Here is a 12,354-nt window from a genome sequence, read left to right as displayed (position 1 = left end):
TTGAAAGTATTAAAAATGAGATCTCGGGAGCTCGAGAGTAAGTACCCATGGCCCAGGTTGACAAAAGCCCTAGTGTGTTGGGCGATTCTAATGATGTTTTGACTGTCCATCTAGTTTTTCACAATAACAAATATCCATAAAGTCGGAGATTTTTGAGTCTCTCATTTTTGCAAAACAGCAACATCTCCGTAAACTTGTGACCATCTTCGCGAGAACACAAAAAATATTAAAATTCCAATAACACGCCTAAACTAGTAGGGTGTTACACAAAGCTACTTATAGTTAACCAATAATTAATGAGAAAAGTGAGACAAATAATAATCAAATCTCCGAGAATACATATCATATACTAAAATTAGTTACTAATAGTAAAAAAAAATTAGTTACATAATATTAATATGTAATTTTTTTGAATTAATATTAATATGTAATTAATGTTATAGCAAAATAGAAATATTCTAATATTATAATATTCTTCTAATATTATTTATGATAATATTAATTACACATACTCTATATATTTAATGTTAATTATCACAAATGTTATTGAAAACGAATATTTAATCAAAGTTAACATAACATAAATAAACCAAAAGTGATCATGGTAATTAATAATAATAAGATTAGCAATTTCCAAGACCAAGAGGGCAACATTTACCGACAATCAGTTTAAAAGGATACTCTTTACAGGCTTAACAAAACTACGTATAGTAAATCACTAATTAATAAACTAAGTGAGTCAAATAATAACTAAATATCCAAGAACACATACCATATACTAAAATCAGTATGTAATGGTAAAAAAAATTATTACTATTTTATATTTGGTGGCTCCCTAAATAAATATTTCTATATATATCATAAATATTTACTGACAATCAGTTTATCAGGATACTTTTTACGTATTTTAGCAAAAAAAGCAATGTTAGAGCATGAACAGAAGAAGACGAGTTGTTAATTACATACTTAACAAAGCTACTTTAGTTAACTAATAATTAATGAGGAAAGTGAGCCAAATAATAACTAAATCTCCAAGAAAACATACCATATACTAAAATTAGTAACTAATAGTAAAAAAAAAGTTATTAGTGTCTTATTATGATATTCTTGCACAATGATTTTTTTAATCTTGTTGTGAGAAAAATTTAGATAACACTAAAATCATATGAGTATTCAAAGGAAATGAGAATACTCAGTCAAAGTCGTGCGAGTACTTACTTAGAATAGCGAGTACTCAAATTATTGGCTACTAAATAGACAAATTAAGAGCAGAAATAAAGAGAAAACAAGAGAATTATAGTGGCTCAATCAGAGCTCGGTCTGCTTAGTCCACTGTTGCAAAAATTTCCGCTTGATTTTATTTGATTTAGACCACTCCTTTATATAGAAAGCAGGTATCCTTTAGGATTACATAATTGATCAATTTAAAACTGTTTTTACATTAAAGGCTAAATTCTATTTTGGACCATTTGTTTTGTAAAAATTACTAATTGGACCCTCTGTTTTGTTAAATGACAAAATGAACCCTGTATTTTCCAAAATTGTACAAATAGGACCCTAAACTAACTTTTTTGTCAAAATAATTCATATTAATAATCTAATCTAAACATGTTATGACAAAACTAGTTACATTTTCTGTATCTGTTCGTGTTAGAAATTGTCTTAAAGTTGATTATATTAAAAAATAAAACTATTGAAAATTAAACTCAGGATCTTATTTTTACTATTTTAGAAAATATAGGGTCTATTTTATCATTTAACAAAATAAAAGATTCAAAATATTATTTACCCTACATTAAATAATAATATTTAATCAAAGTAAATGTTTAAAGAATAAATGAAAGAAAATTTAATTCGTTCTCTTATTAAATGCAACAACACATTCGTTCTTGGGTATAAACATCATTATCATTATGGTTGCTTTAGTTTTTTTTAGATTTCACAGCTGAAAATATAGAATTTCAAGAATAAGTTAGAAGTAATATAAACAAGAGGAGGGATTAGTTAGTTAGACATTCACTTCATGAGATTATATTAAGAAAATTTGCAGATATCCCATAGCCATGGAAGGACTACAAATGCTGTCAAAACTAAAAAGCTCAACCTTGCAACTTGCAACTTGAACATACAAAAACTAAACAAAAAAAACCAAGGAAATAATTGATAATATTTCCACTCTATTAACACAAAATATTATCAGTCAATTCAAACCTCAAAACATTACACACACACACAAAAAAAAAAAGTCTGGCAAATTTTCAAAAGTGAAATTGGCACACTTCTAGAAGTCACCCACCTTAAATTTGAGTATGATAACTCACTCTTCTCTCTCAAAAAGAAAAATTAAAAACATTAAACATAAACTCTTCTAAGTTAGTCTTTACTCTTTATACTAAGTAAATATATACCCAATGGCATTGATTGATAATAACACCCAACAGCCTGGTGCCTCTTCTATTCACAATCTAAGTCATCACACACACACACTGACACTGCCACTGACACCGTTATCGGTCTCGGTAGGTACTGAACTAACCACCCTCATCACCCTGTCATGTTGAAGTCCTCTGCATGCTCATAAAGACTATAACTTCCAGGCATTTCCATCTTTCCATTTAAGTGCTCATTTCCTACAAAAGAAAACACCAAACCAAACACTACTTAATGCTTTTGCATTAGTTTCATTCATGGCACCATATGGTATTATGCATACATGTCCAGTGTTTGTGATGTGAAGACACAATTAATGAAATGGTGTAAATTTGTGTAAAACCAGAACAAAGGAAAGAGCTTTATAGAATGAATATACGCACTTGAATTGGAGAGGAGACCATCATAAAATGGCAATGGACTCAAGTCTCTAGGAGGCCGTAAATCAGTACTCGATGTGAAAATGGTATCTCCTTTACTGGACTGTGGATCAAAGAAATGCAGGTCAGAACCCAGCTCAGAGTTGTGAAAGTTAATATCATCATTAGCCCTTGGAATTAGGTGATTGTGTTGGGAGTGAAATTCCTCAGGCTTAGTCTTCTTGTCCTTGGGTGACTCGATATCAGTTTCGAATTCTGATTCAGCATTATTATTATTATTATTGTTGTTGTTATTATTATTGGGAGCTGCTGCATTCTGTTGCTTCCTTTTGGATCGAGCTCGCCTATTCTGGAACCAATTGTAGACATTGGTTTCGGAAATTTGGCCATACTGGCTGAGATCAGAGGTTATCTCTTTAATCTTTTGCTTGGTAGGAGTTCCATTGCCTTGATCAAAAATACGCTCAAGATTTTGTAGCTGCACAGGTGTTGGAGTCCATCTTTGTCTGGCAGTGATTTTGTGCCCAGAAGAAGTCATTAATTGATCACAGTAAACATTCCCCAACCTAACTCCTAAAAGAAACAACAACAACAAAGGATAAATCAGAATCATGTGAACAAAATATACACTGAAACACACAGAATAACCAATCTGATATATAATAGAAATGTCTTGAAACTGTCAATAAATTAATAAAGACAACCACTTGATAATAAATAAGATGAATATTTAGTGTTGAAATGCATTGGCTGCAATAAATTAACAAGAACAACAAATAGGAAATGAACCAATCAGCCATGACAACAATCAGGGGATTCCATCTCATAACCCATGTTTTAATATATGACTCAATATTTTATCATTTAATTCACAGTATCCCATAATAAATCAAGAGAACAAAATATACACTGAAACTGACAGAAGAACCAATCTGATATAATAGAAATGTCCTGAAACTGTCAGTAAATTAATAAACACACAGTATATACATAGTCTCTACTAGTTCAAGTACAACCACATGATAATAAATAAGAGAATATTTATAGTTGAAATGCGTTGGGCTGCAATAAATTATGACTAAAGGACTAAACTTGGGTTCATATTCCATAAAAAAAAAAGTGCTAAATCAAAACCCAGAAAAATCCTGCTTGAAAGAGAAGAAATGTCATGAAATTATATTAAGACTAAACAAAATACACACTGAAACAGAAATGTCTTGAAACTGATAATAATAAAATTAATAAAAGTGTATACTAGTCTCTACTTAAATGGGGCTAGCAATAAATTAAGGCTAAAGGTCTAAACTTGATATAATAAAAAGTGTATTAAATCAAAACCCAGAAATGAAAATTGAAAATAAAACCTGAAAGGTCAAGTTGAGAAGTGTGGTTCTTGTGCATCTGAACTAGTTGCTCACAAATGGTGGCATAGGCTGCAATCTGCTTCCGAAGGGTTTGGAGTTGGGCATCGGTCATCACTTTCACATAAGGAATTGCAGGTGTTCCTCCTCCAATTACTCCGCCATTAACAACACTACTACTACTCATATTCACATGATTCACATTCAAATCATCTTTCTCTTCCATCATATTTTCCTTTGGTTTTTCTACTAAGAAAGAGAAAAAGAAAGTATTTTTATTTGATTTTGGGGACTGACTCTTCTCTTCTCTTCTCTCTCAGTGTCTTAAGTGTGAAATTAGATATAGAAAGACTGTGCGACCGCGTATGGCGTATTATTCTAATCAGCGCACATTAGCATATCCCACCATTCTTCCTATAATTATATATATATGTCTTAATTCTTACCTTAATTTTCTTAATTTTTAAAAAATAAATTGTGGGATTGGATCGGATCCCCATAAATTTGATTAATTTACATACCATACATAATAATTTTCATAGGTAGAATATGTCTCTTTTAGAAATTTGGATCTGAAAAGCTAAAAGCTTTTTCCTTTTTTTTTTTTTTTAATTTTATATTTATTACTCTTTAAATTCAAATTATCATAAAAAGAGTCAAAAAATAAAAGAGAAATAATTTATTACTCTTTGTTTCCTTGTTCAGCTTCTTCTTCTCAATGAATATAGTTTAGTTTAGTTTTTGTGTTGAGCACCGTGCTGGTTGGGTGGTTCTGAATTCTGACAGTTTTGGATGTATTAATATATAAAAATGCGGTTTTTCTGTCAGATTTTGTCTTTTGTTCTTTTTTGTCTTTCTAAAAACATAATAACATTTCCTCCTACATTTATTATCACATCATTGGTTTGATTTTTCAAGTTGGGTTTTCGGAATACTGCCACTGCAACACTGCCACCAATTACTACTACTAGTACTAGTACTATTCCTTTCATTCATTCAATTCACTCAGAATGCAACAAACAAAACATAAAAATGAAAATTGTTTTAACCACTTCTTGTTAGCCAAGTGGTAAAACAAATCAAATACGATAACACAATTTGAAACTTGTATAAGAGTCGGTAGGTTTGGGATTTTGTCTTAAATAGATTTGGATTGTATACGGATTGACAATGTTAATGTGATATTAACCTGTTAATAATTTATTTACAGTAATTTTAATATTTTAACAAGTCATAAACATATTACATGATTTAAAAAAATATTCTTATAAATAAGTTACACGGATCTTATCGTATTAATTTGTATATAAATAGGTCGTGCTCAAATTTCATTTTCTAACACGAGTATTAAACAGATCATATTTGAGTCGAGCATATACCCGCGAATTGTCACCCTTAATCTCTAGTTTTAACATATTACAAAACTAACTTTGGAACATAACCCGTGACCAGTAACAACCAATAATGTCCTTTTATTTTATATTCTTTCATTTTATATATAAATAAATACATTGATTTTTGTTTTGTGTTATGTGTTGTAGGTTTAGCCTTGACTTAAAAGCTAATATGAGAATGAGATGGCATTGACATTGAATAATAAGCATTGGGATTGGGCATGTGCATGTGAATGTGCAGTGAGATACAATTCCACCACCAAAGCCAAATGGGTCAAAAACTCGGTTGAATTAATATAATACTACCAAAAAAGAATAGAATAGACTCATTGCCAAACACCATTTTGTATGTAGGGACCAAAAACCAAATATAAATGCCTGCTTTTACAAGCTTTATTATTACAAATCATTTTTCACCAAAACATGGATTACCCCTTATTGCTATTTTGGCTAACAATTCTTATACCTAACCACAAACTAACATATCATAATAATAACCTCAACATCTATATTATGCTTATGCCAATCAAATCTCACCAAATGGTTAATAAATCCAAACTTTGAAGAAGGGAAAAAAAAAGCACCTATATTTGTGCCTTTTATTGCAAATTTTCTTTAATGATAACATATTTATATATAAGAACTTTCTGTCACTAGCTCTGCTATAGACTACATGTGAATGTGTTAAAAGAAAAAGAATAACAATGCAGAAGAACAAAACACATGCTTTTGGTTTTTCTTTCCAAATGTTACCTAATCTGACAACTCCTATGAATCTCACAAACAAATTAAGAATATGTACAAACAAACCACATGAAACCTCACCTCTTCTCACTTCCAAAACTCATCTATATATCAAACTGTTAAACATATATATATATATATATGGGGTAATCAGCTGCAGTAGTTTTCCATATCTATTAATTGTATTTACTTCTTCTCATTCTCATATACACACCACCCCACTCCACTCCACTCCACTCTATGTCATTGTAACTTGATTTCAATCATAGCTTCATATCCTTCAAAATTTCATCTACTAGATCTCCCAGGATCAGAATTTCCACCTCTCTCCCCAAACTAGTACCTTCATCATCCACCTCTCGAGTCCAAGGACTCAGTCTCAGGTCTCGCGCCACCATATCCTCTAGTGAATAACAGGATCTATCCGTCGAAGGGTATAAATGATCACATATAATCTCCCAAACACAGTTCAACAATTTGTTTCCATGCAAAGTTGGAAAACTTGAGGAGTTCATGGATTTTCTTTCGACTTTAGAGACTGTTGAGATTCCACGATGTGGTTCAAGTACAGTTGAGAGTGCTTCGTTTAACAAATCATGTAACAACTTGTGATCCACTCTCCTCACTCTCTGATCTTTTAGAGAGATATCATTGTCCTTGGCAAATGTTTTGTATGATTCTTCTACTTCTTCAAACACTGAAGTGCCAATAGGCTTTGCAGATGTCTCCGATCTCCACAAATATTTGTCAGATGATCCATCATATAAACCAGAACCAACCAATAGATCTCTTATGTATGCTTCTGCTGGATCCTTTAGCTCGAACATCTCAGGCTCTGCTGGTTTCGGTGGGATTAGCCTTTCATCAGGCTCATCAGACTCGAGTTGATTCAATTGCCTCCGTAGTTCTGCATAAGAAACAATTAGCTACAAACATTAAAAAAATTGTCTGTTTTTCATCTCAAGGATTATAATAGCATCTCGGGTTCTTTCCTAATTTGGCAACGAATGAGCAAAAATACTTCAAATTCTTTCTACAAACTCTTTGGTCTTATGTACAAGACAGTGTAAGATTCATCAGCATATTAAATGAATGAATGAATAAAATTCATTACCACTAAGATTAGAGCTGATCTCTCTAAAAACCTGCGGCATAGCATATTCGTTGCTTGGCGTTACATCTGGGGTTGACAGAGGGCTAAGATGATCAACTGGCCTCCATAACTCTTCTTGAGCACTACTGCTGCACACTGATGCAGGACTAGGAGGAACTTCAGTAAAATTCTCCTACAAAGGCAAAAGACTATTAGATACTTTTCAAAGATGAAACCAGCAGTTCAAAACCATATGTAAAAGAAAAATAAGTAGATGAAAATACCTTTACATGTCTCTCATCAAAGTTAGAAACTACAGTTGGACCACTCATGATATCTTTCAGAGGATACCGTTCGAAAACATGTGATTCCAACACTGATTGAATCTTCTTACCAAACAGTCTCCCTCTAAGAGAAAAACTATATCTGAAATTGGAAACTTTTTCTTTGAAGCTAAATCTCTCCCTTTTCCGCTTCTTCAAGTCCACAGGAAAATTTTCTGTAGCTTCAAGCTTCCGCCTGATTTGGGCACCTGTTAGAATATGGCGGTCCTCCAGGAGAAGTTTCCCGAAAGAAGTTCCTGATACCGGGGCTGATAATGATCTAACTAGATTTCTAGGGGACAACTCCTTATGGAGAGGTCTGTCATCTCCTACACCATATCTGAAGGATCTGGTTTGCATTTTTTGTACATCTTTTGAAGTATCATTGTCTAAGTCTAACACACTGTAAGATCTAGAGTGGCCACCAACAACTGTGTGCATATTTGTTTCTTTGTTCAAAACATTCTTTAGCCTCTCTGACACGAATCTCCTAGTATCTCTACTGATGAACTCTGAAGAATTCGGTCCATTTAACTGGATTTCACTTTTATATGATCTTGTTGATTCTGAACGTGTCAAGTTTGCACCAATATCCTTACTCACACTGTCTCTAACCTGGTTTGCTATGTTCTTAGCAATTTGTTTAGGATCTGATGATGGCTTTTCATTATAAGGAGTCTCGATTCCACTTCCTCGAACAACAACTGAACCACCCTTTCTCAGCATTTTCCCTTGCATTTCACATTTCAGTCGTTCTTTCACCTCCTCAAGAAAGTCTTCTATGCTACCTCTCTGCTCCGAAAAGCTCGGGGAGCTTGTCCAAGACTCTGTATGGTCACCCACCCTATCAGGGCCAGGCTTTAATATAACTATCTTAGTTGGAGCAGACAATGCATATAGTTTCTGATCAGTATCCATCATAGAAGATTGCTCAATATATCTGCTTGAGTTTCTGGTTTTTGATGATGAATATTTCCTTTCAACCTGGAAAGATTCCATTTCATTATGTTGCAGGCCTCCTATTTCCTGTGCCCTTGCTTTTATTGTCTGATCCTTTGATTTTACAGCTTTCTCAACAGCTGTTCGCCCATAAAGTTCCATCCTTTCCTTGTTCAGATCTTCATGAGCAAGTGATGACTGTGAAGGGATGTTTCCAAGCTCAGCAAATTTTGAACACTCTCTGAACCTAGCTGCTTGCCATGCTTCAAATTCTTTCTTAAACTTCTGCAATTCCTCCTCCTGAGGATGCTCTCGACTCCTCCCTTTCCCACACCTCCCGCCATTGCTCCATCTTTCAGAATCTATGTCTCCATTATGGTATGATGAATTAAGTTCCATTTGCCTTGAAGAGTTTGAGTTGGAAGAAAGATGGTCTGTTAAACCGAATCCATTTGCTTCCTTGTTTGAACACTTTGTTCTCATATTCTCGCTTCTTTCCTCAGTTGGCTCAACTGTAGATTTTGTATCTAAAGTTAACGAATCCATTCCCATCAGGCGAGCAACTATGCTAATTGGTGCATTTTGTCTTGTACTTGAATGTTTGGAGATTTCTTCATTAATCAATTTCTTCATTGAAGCTTCAAATGGATAGCAATTATTTGTAGACCAATCTTCTTCCACCTGAAAGAGAGGCCAGAGCTATTATAAGAAAAAAAAACAGAAAGCATTGATTCAAGACCAATTCAACTTTTCTATGCCAGTTCCTAATCTGGACCGTGCAACAAGAAATAAAAAATTTAGAATCTTTTCCTCTCTTTTGTTTTTATCAGTACCAATAATCATATTCTCAATGAAAACAATCAAAGATTTTCGCTGATGTAAGCTTGACAACGGAGACAAAGCCTCCCGAAAGTATATTCAGACTTGAGAAATCCCTTTTAAACTACATTGCCTAAAGACTTGGTATAAGCCATAAAAGGTTGTGTGCTGAAAAAGTACCGGCAAATCTCGTACAGCAGAATAATTCTGAGAAGTTTCTATTTGCTGCTCAATGCTATTTCGAGGAGCTTCAAGACCTGCATAATGCATATTTAGTAAGCTGATTAACAGGACAACTTCCTGAGAGTCTGAAAGAGAAATGTACCACCATCACAGTCTAAAAGGGACATCATTTGAGTAAGAACATAGAAATCTAATCCTATGTTTGCTAATTCAATTAAGAGGTAATCATCAACATGCTAGTCTTCTTAACAGTTCAGCCAATCAAATCTGTCACTTGGTACTTCCCAATTAATCTAGAAAACAAGGGATCAGTGTCTTTTTTTCCATGGTTAAATCTATTAGAACACCGAACAACATAAGAACTTACCATCAACATGTTTCTTATGAGTAAGAACTTTCCTTGCCATGCTCCTGTTTTCAAAGGCAAAAAGGTGCAACAGACCTCCCATGCAGCCTGCTGACTGATCTACCAAAAGGCTATCATTCCTTAGCCCAAAAAGAAAACTAACTATCTACAAAGTCAAGTGCTGCAGTGGATTTTTGACTGCAAAACCAGAAGATGCCCAAATATCACTTAAACTAAAACCAGAAGAAAAACCATCTTTATTCATTTGTTAATACAAGAATTAGTTTATATTGTCATCATGGTCATATTTTCCCAGCTCAATTATCAATTTCTTAATCACACCTCTTGAAAACTAGAACCTTATTTGATATCAAAACAATTATAGAAAGGCATAAGGATCATTAAAACATATCACAAAATTAGATAGAATCTAAGAAAGACAAAATCTTTGCAGAAACAGAATTGAACCCACCAACCCAATCAATCTAGCAGAGAATTCTTGTCATGTAAAAGTGAAAAAGAAAGCAAAACAAAGCTATTAAATTTGAAATGATTAGAAAGCTTTGAAGATGTATTATAATTACCACAGTAGAGAGAAAAAGACCGTTGGGGTTGGCTCCACTAAAGCCAACTAGAACTTCTCTTTTATCCAAAATCACAGTACAGAATCAGAACCCAAAATAATGCCTAACCCCCAAAACTTCAATTGAGGCAGAGACAAGAGTCAGAGAGATTAAAAGGTTGAAGCTTGAAAATAATGAAGAACAGCAGAGAGAGAAAGAGATATGATTATGAAGATGAAGATGAAGATGAAGACCCCAATAAAGAAATGAATTCAAAAGCTGAGAATTTTAGCATTGTACAGTTGGGACCCTACTCCTTCCTTCCCCTCCTTCCTTCCATAAGATGATATTTAGTCAATTCCAACATTAAATAATCAAACTACAATAATGTAACCAACACACTCACACACATACACAGCTAAAGCTATTTTTTCCTTTTTTACTTGTAAACTTCCATCTCCTGGCCGGACAGTACCCCAGAGAAAAGGAATGCTTTTTTTTTTTCTTTTTATTATTTATTTATTTCACAAAAACCATATTTCCGTACACCCACGTAACACGTTAAGAACATAACTAATTTATTTAATAATAATAATAATAATAATAATAATAATAATAATAAGGTTTGAAATAAAAGACACTAATTTATTTAATAGCTATAAATATTAGTTACTAATAATAAATAAAGAATGTCTTTTTAAGAATTGAATGCCCTTCATTTCATTTCATGCAAAAGTAATAAAGTCTCTTTTTTTTTTCCTTTTTTAGTGTAAAGTTTCAATTTTTATTTTGAAATGAAGTATATTTTGTGTTTATGTTAAAATGAAAATGAGAAATTAAGGTAAAAGAATTATAAAAAAGAATAGAGACTTAAAACTAAGAAGAACAGCTAAGAATATAAGTAAGTCCATTGGTACAACACGATGCCTCCATTTGGTGTCATATATTTATACAATAGAAAAAAGTTTGGTTTTTTATTTTCAATTATTAAAAATATTCCATGCCCATGTGATTTGTCTACTCATACCCCTCTCACGTGGCCAATTTTTATATGATATGTGATTTGATAGTTTATTGTTTGTTTCACAATTAGTAATTAATATGTATGTATGAAAATTGATCATTGGTAAAAATGAAAAAGAGAAAAGAAAAGGTGTTTAATTTGAATAATGAGATGAGATGAGATGAGATGAGATTTGTTTGGTTTGGTTTAGTTTGGGGTTTGCTTTCCCCATGAAAAGGAAAAGTAGTGGGCATTCTATATATATGTATGAAAAGTAGGATATATACAACTCATACATACTCATCCCATGCATGAAAATTAAGATAGAAAGAAAGAAAATGAATGATGGCTTATTAGGTTGTAAAGAAGAAATGTACATGTACTTCTAGACCCCATATGTATATATATGCTTAATTATATTATTGAAAATTTTTGTAGTAGACCCTCATAATAGGATTAGACCACATATATGTTTTCACATATAAAATACTTTTTTAGTTTAAAATTTTTTATGATTGAAAAAAAGTTGCACATGTAATTAAATATATAAATTTTATTTTCGGTATTGTAAATTATTTAAAATTTTTTAAAAACTTACAAATAATTTTAAATAATTATAACATACACTGAAAAATTAGATTAAAATATTATTTTAAATACTGAAATAGATATGGATCTAACAAATTATAGACTTACCCTTACATTATATATAAATATACATTAATGAGCTTTCTCATCATGTGCTCTCTCTAGTATTATAATATCATCATCATCAT

The 12,354-nt window shown here is 32.3% G+C and overlaps 2 protein-coding genes across 4 annotated transcripts; both read right to left on the bottom strand.

Moving 5' to 3' along the window:
• Window positions 1-2,157: 2,157 nt before the first annotated feature.
• Window positions 2,158-5,070, bottom strand: LOC115702606 (WUSCHEL-related homeobox 8). Of its 2 annotated transcripts, XM_030630024.2 has the most exons (3): window positions 4,175-5,013; window positions 2,814-3,383; window positions 2,158-2,630 (listed from the first exon to the last, which is right to left on the bottom strand). In XM_030630024.2, exons 1-3 carry the CDS (start codon window positions 4,398-4,400, stop codon window positions 2,545-2,547), a joined length of 882 nt encoding a protein of 293 aa, XP_030485884.1. In that variant the 5' UTR covers window positions 4,401-5,013; the 3' UTR covers window positions 2,158-2,544. The 2 variants fall into 2 exon arrangements, with proteins under 2 accessions (XP_030485884.1, XP_060962631.1); XM_061106648.1 differs by having other exon boundaries at window positions 2,158-3,383; window positions 4,175-5,070.
• Window positions 5,071-6,124: 1,054 nt separating this feature from the next.
• LOC115702607 (uncharacterized) lies at window positions 6,125-11,163 on the bottom strand. 2 transcript variants are annotated; one of them, XM_030630025.2, is made up of 6 exons: window positions 10,597-11,163; window positions 10,034-10,210; window positions 9,664-9,740; window positions 7,687-9,345; window positions 7,424-7,595; window positions 6,125-7,216 (listed from the first exon to the last, which is right to left on the bottom strand). In XM_030630025.2, the coding sequence occupies exons 2-6, from the start codon at window positions 10,113-10,115 to the stop codon at window positions 6,573-6,575; spliced, it is 2,634 nt and encodes an 877-aa protein (XP_030485885.2). In that variant the 5' UTR covers window positions 10,116-10,210; window positions 10,597-11,163; the 3' UTR covers window positions 6,125-6,572. The 2 variants fall into 2 exon arrangements, with proteins under 2 accessions (XP_030485885.2, XP_060962629.1); XM_061106646.1 differs by lacking the exon at window positions 10,034-10,210.
• Between the last annotated feature and the right edge of the window lie 1,191 nt (window positions 11,164-12,354).

The sequence above is a fragment of the Cannabis sativa genome, chromosome X (assembly GCF_029168945.1).
Source record: "Cannabis sativa cultivar Pink pepper isolate KNU-18-1 chromosome X, ASM2916894v1, whole genome shotgun sequence".
NCBI classification, from domain to species: Eukaryota; Viridiplantae; Streptophyta; class Magnoliopsida; order Rosales; family Cannabaceae; genus Cannabis; species Cannabis sativa.
This window is presented reverse-complemented; position numbering and strand designations above follow the sequence as displayed.

Bases quoted from the DNA above. Each gene is read 5' to 3' on its own strand.
- LOC115702607 (XM_030630025.2), bottom strand. From the start codon at position 10,115: ATGGGAGGTCTGTTGCACCTTTTTGCCTTTGAAAACAGGAGCATGGCA. The intron at 9,741-10,033 runs GTAAGTTCTTAT...TGCATTATGCAG, and splicing joins TCATAAGAAACATGTTGATG to GTCTTGAAGCTCCTCGAAAT. The intron at 9,346-9,663 runs GTACTTTTTCAG...CCTCTCTTTCAG, and splicing joins CTGCTGTACGAGATTTGCCG to GTGGAAGAAGATTGGTCTAC.
- LOC115702606 (XM_061106648.1), bottom strand. From the start codon at position 4,400: ATGATGGAAGAGAAAGATGATTTGAATGTGAATCATGTGAATATGAGT. The intron at 3,384-4,174 runs GTTTTATTTTCA...TGTTTCTTTTAG, and splicing joins TTCTCAACTTGACCTTTCAG to GAGTTAGGTTGGGGAATGTT.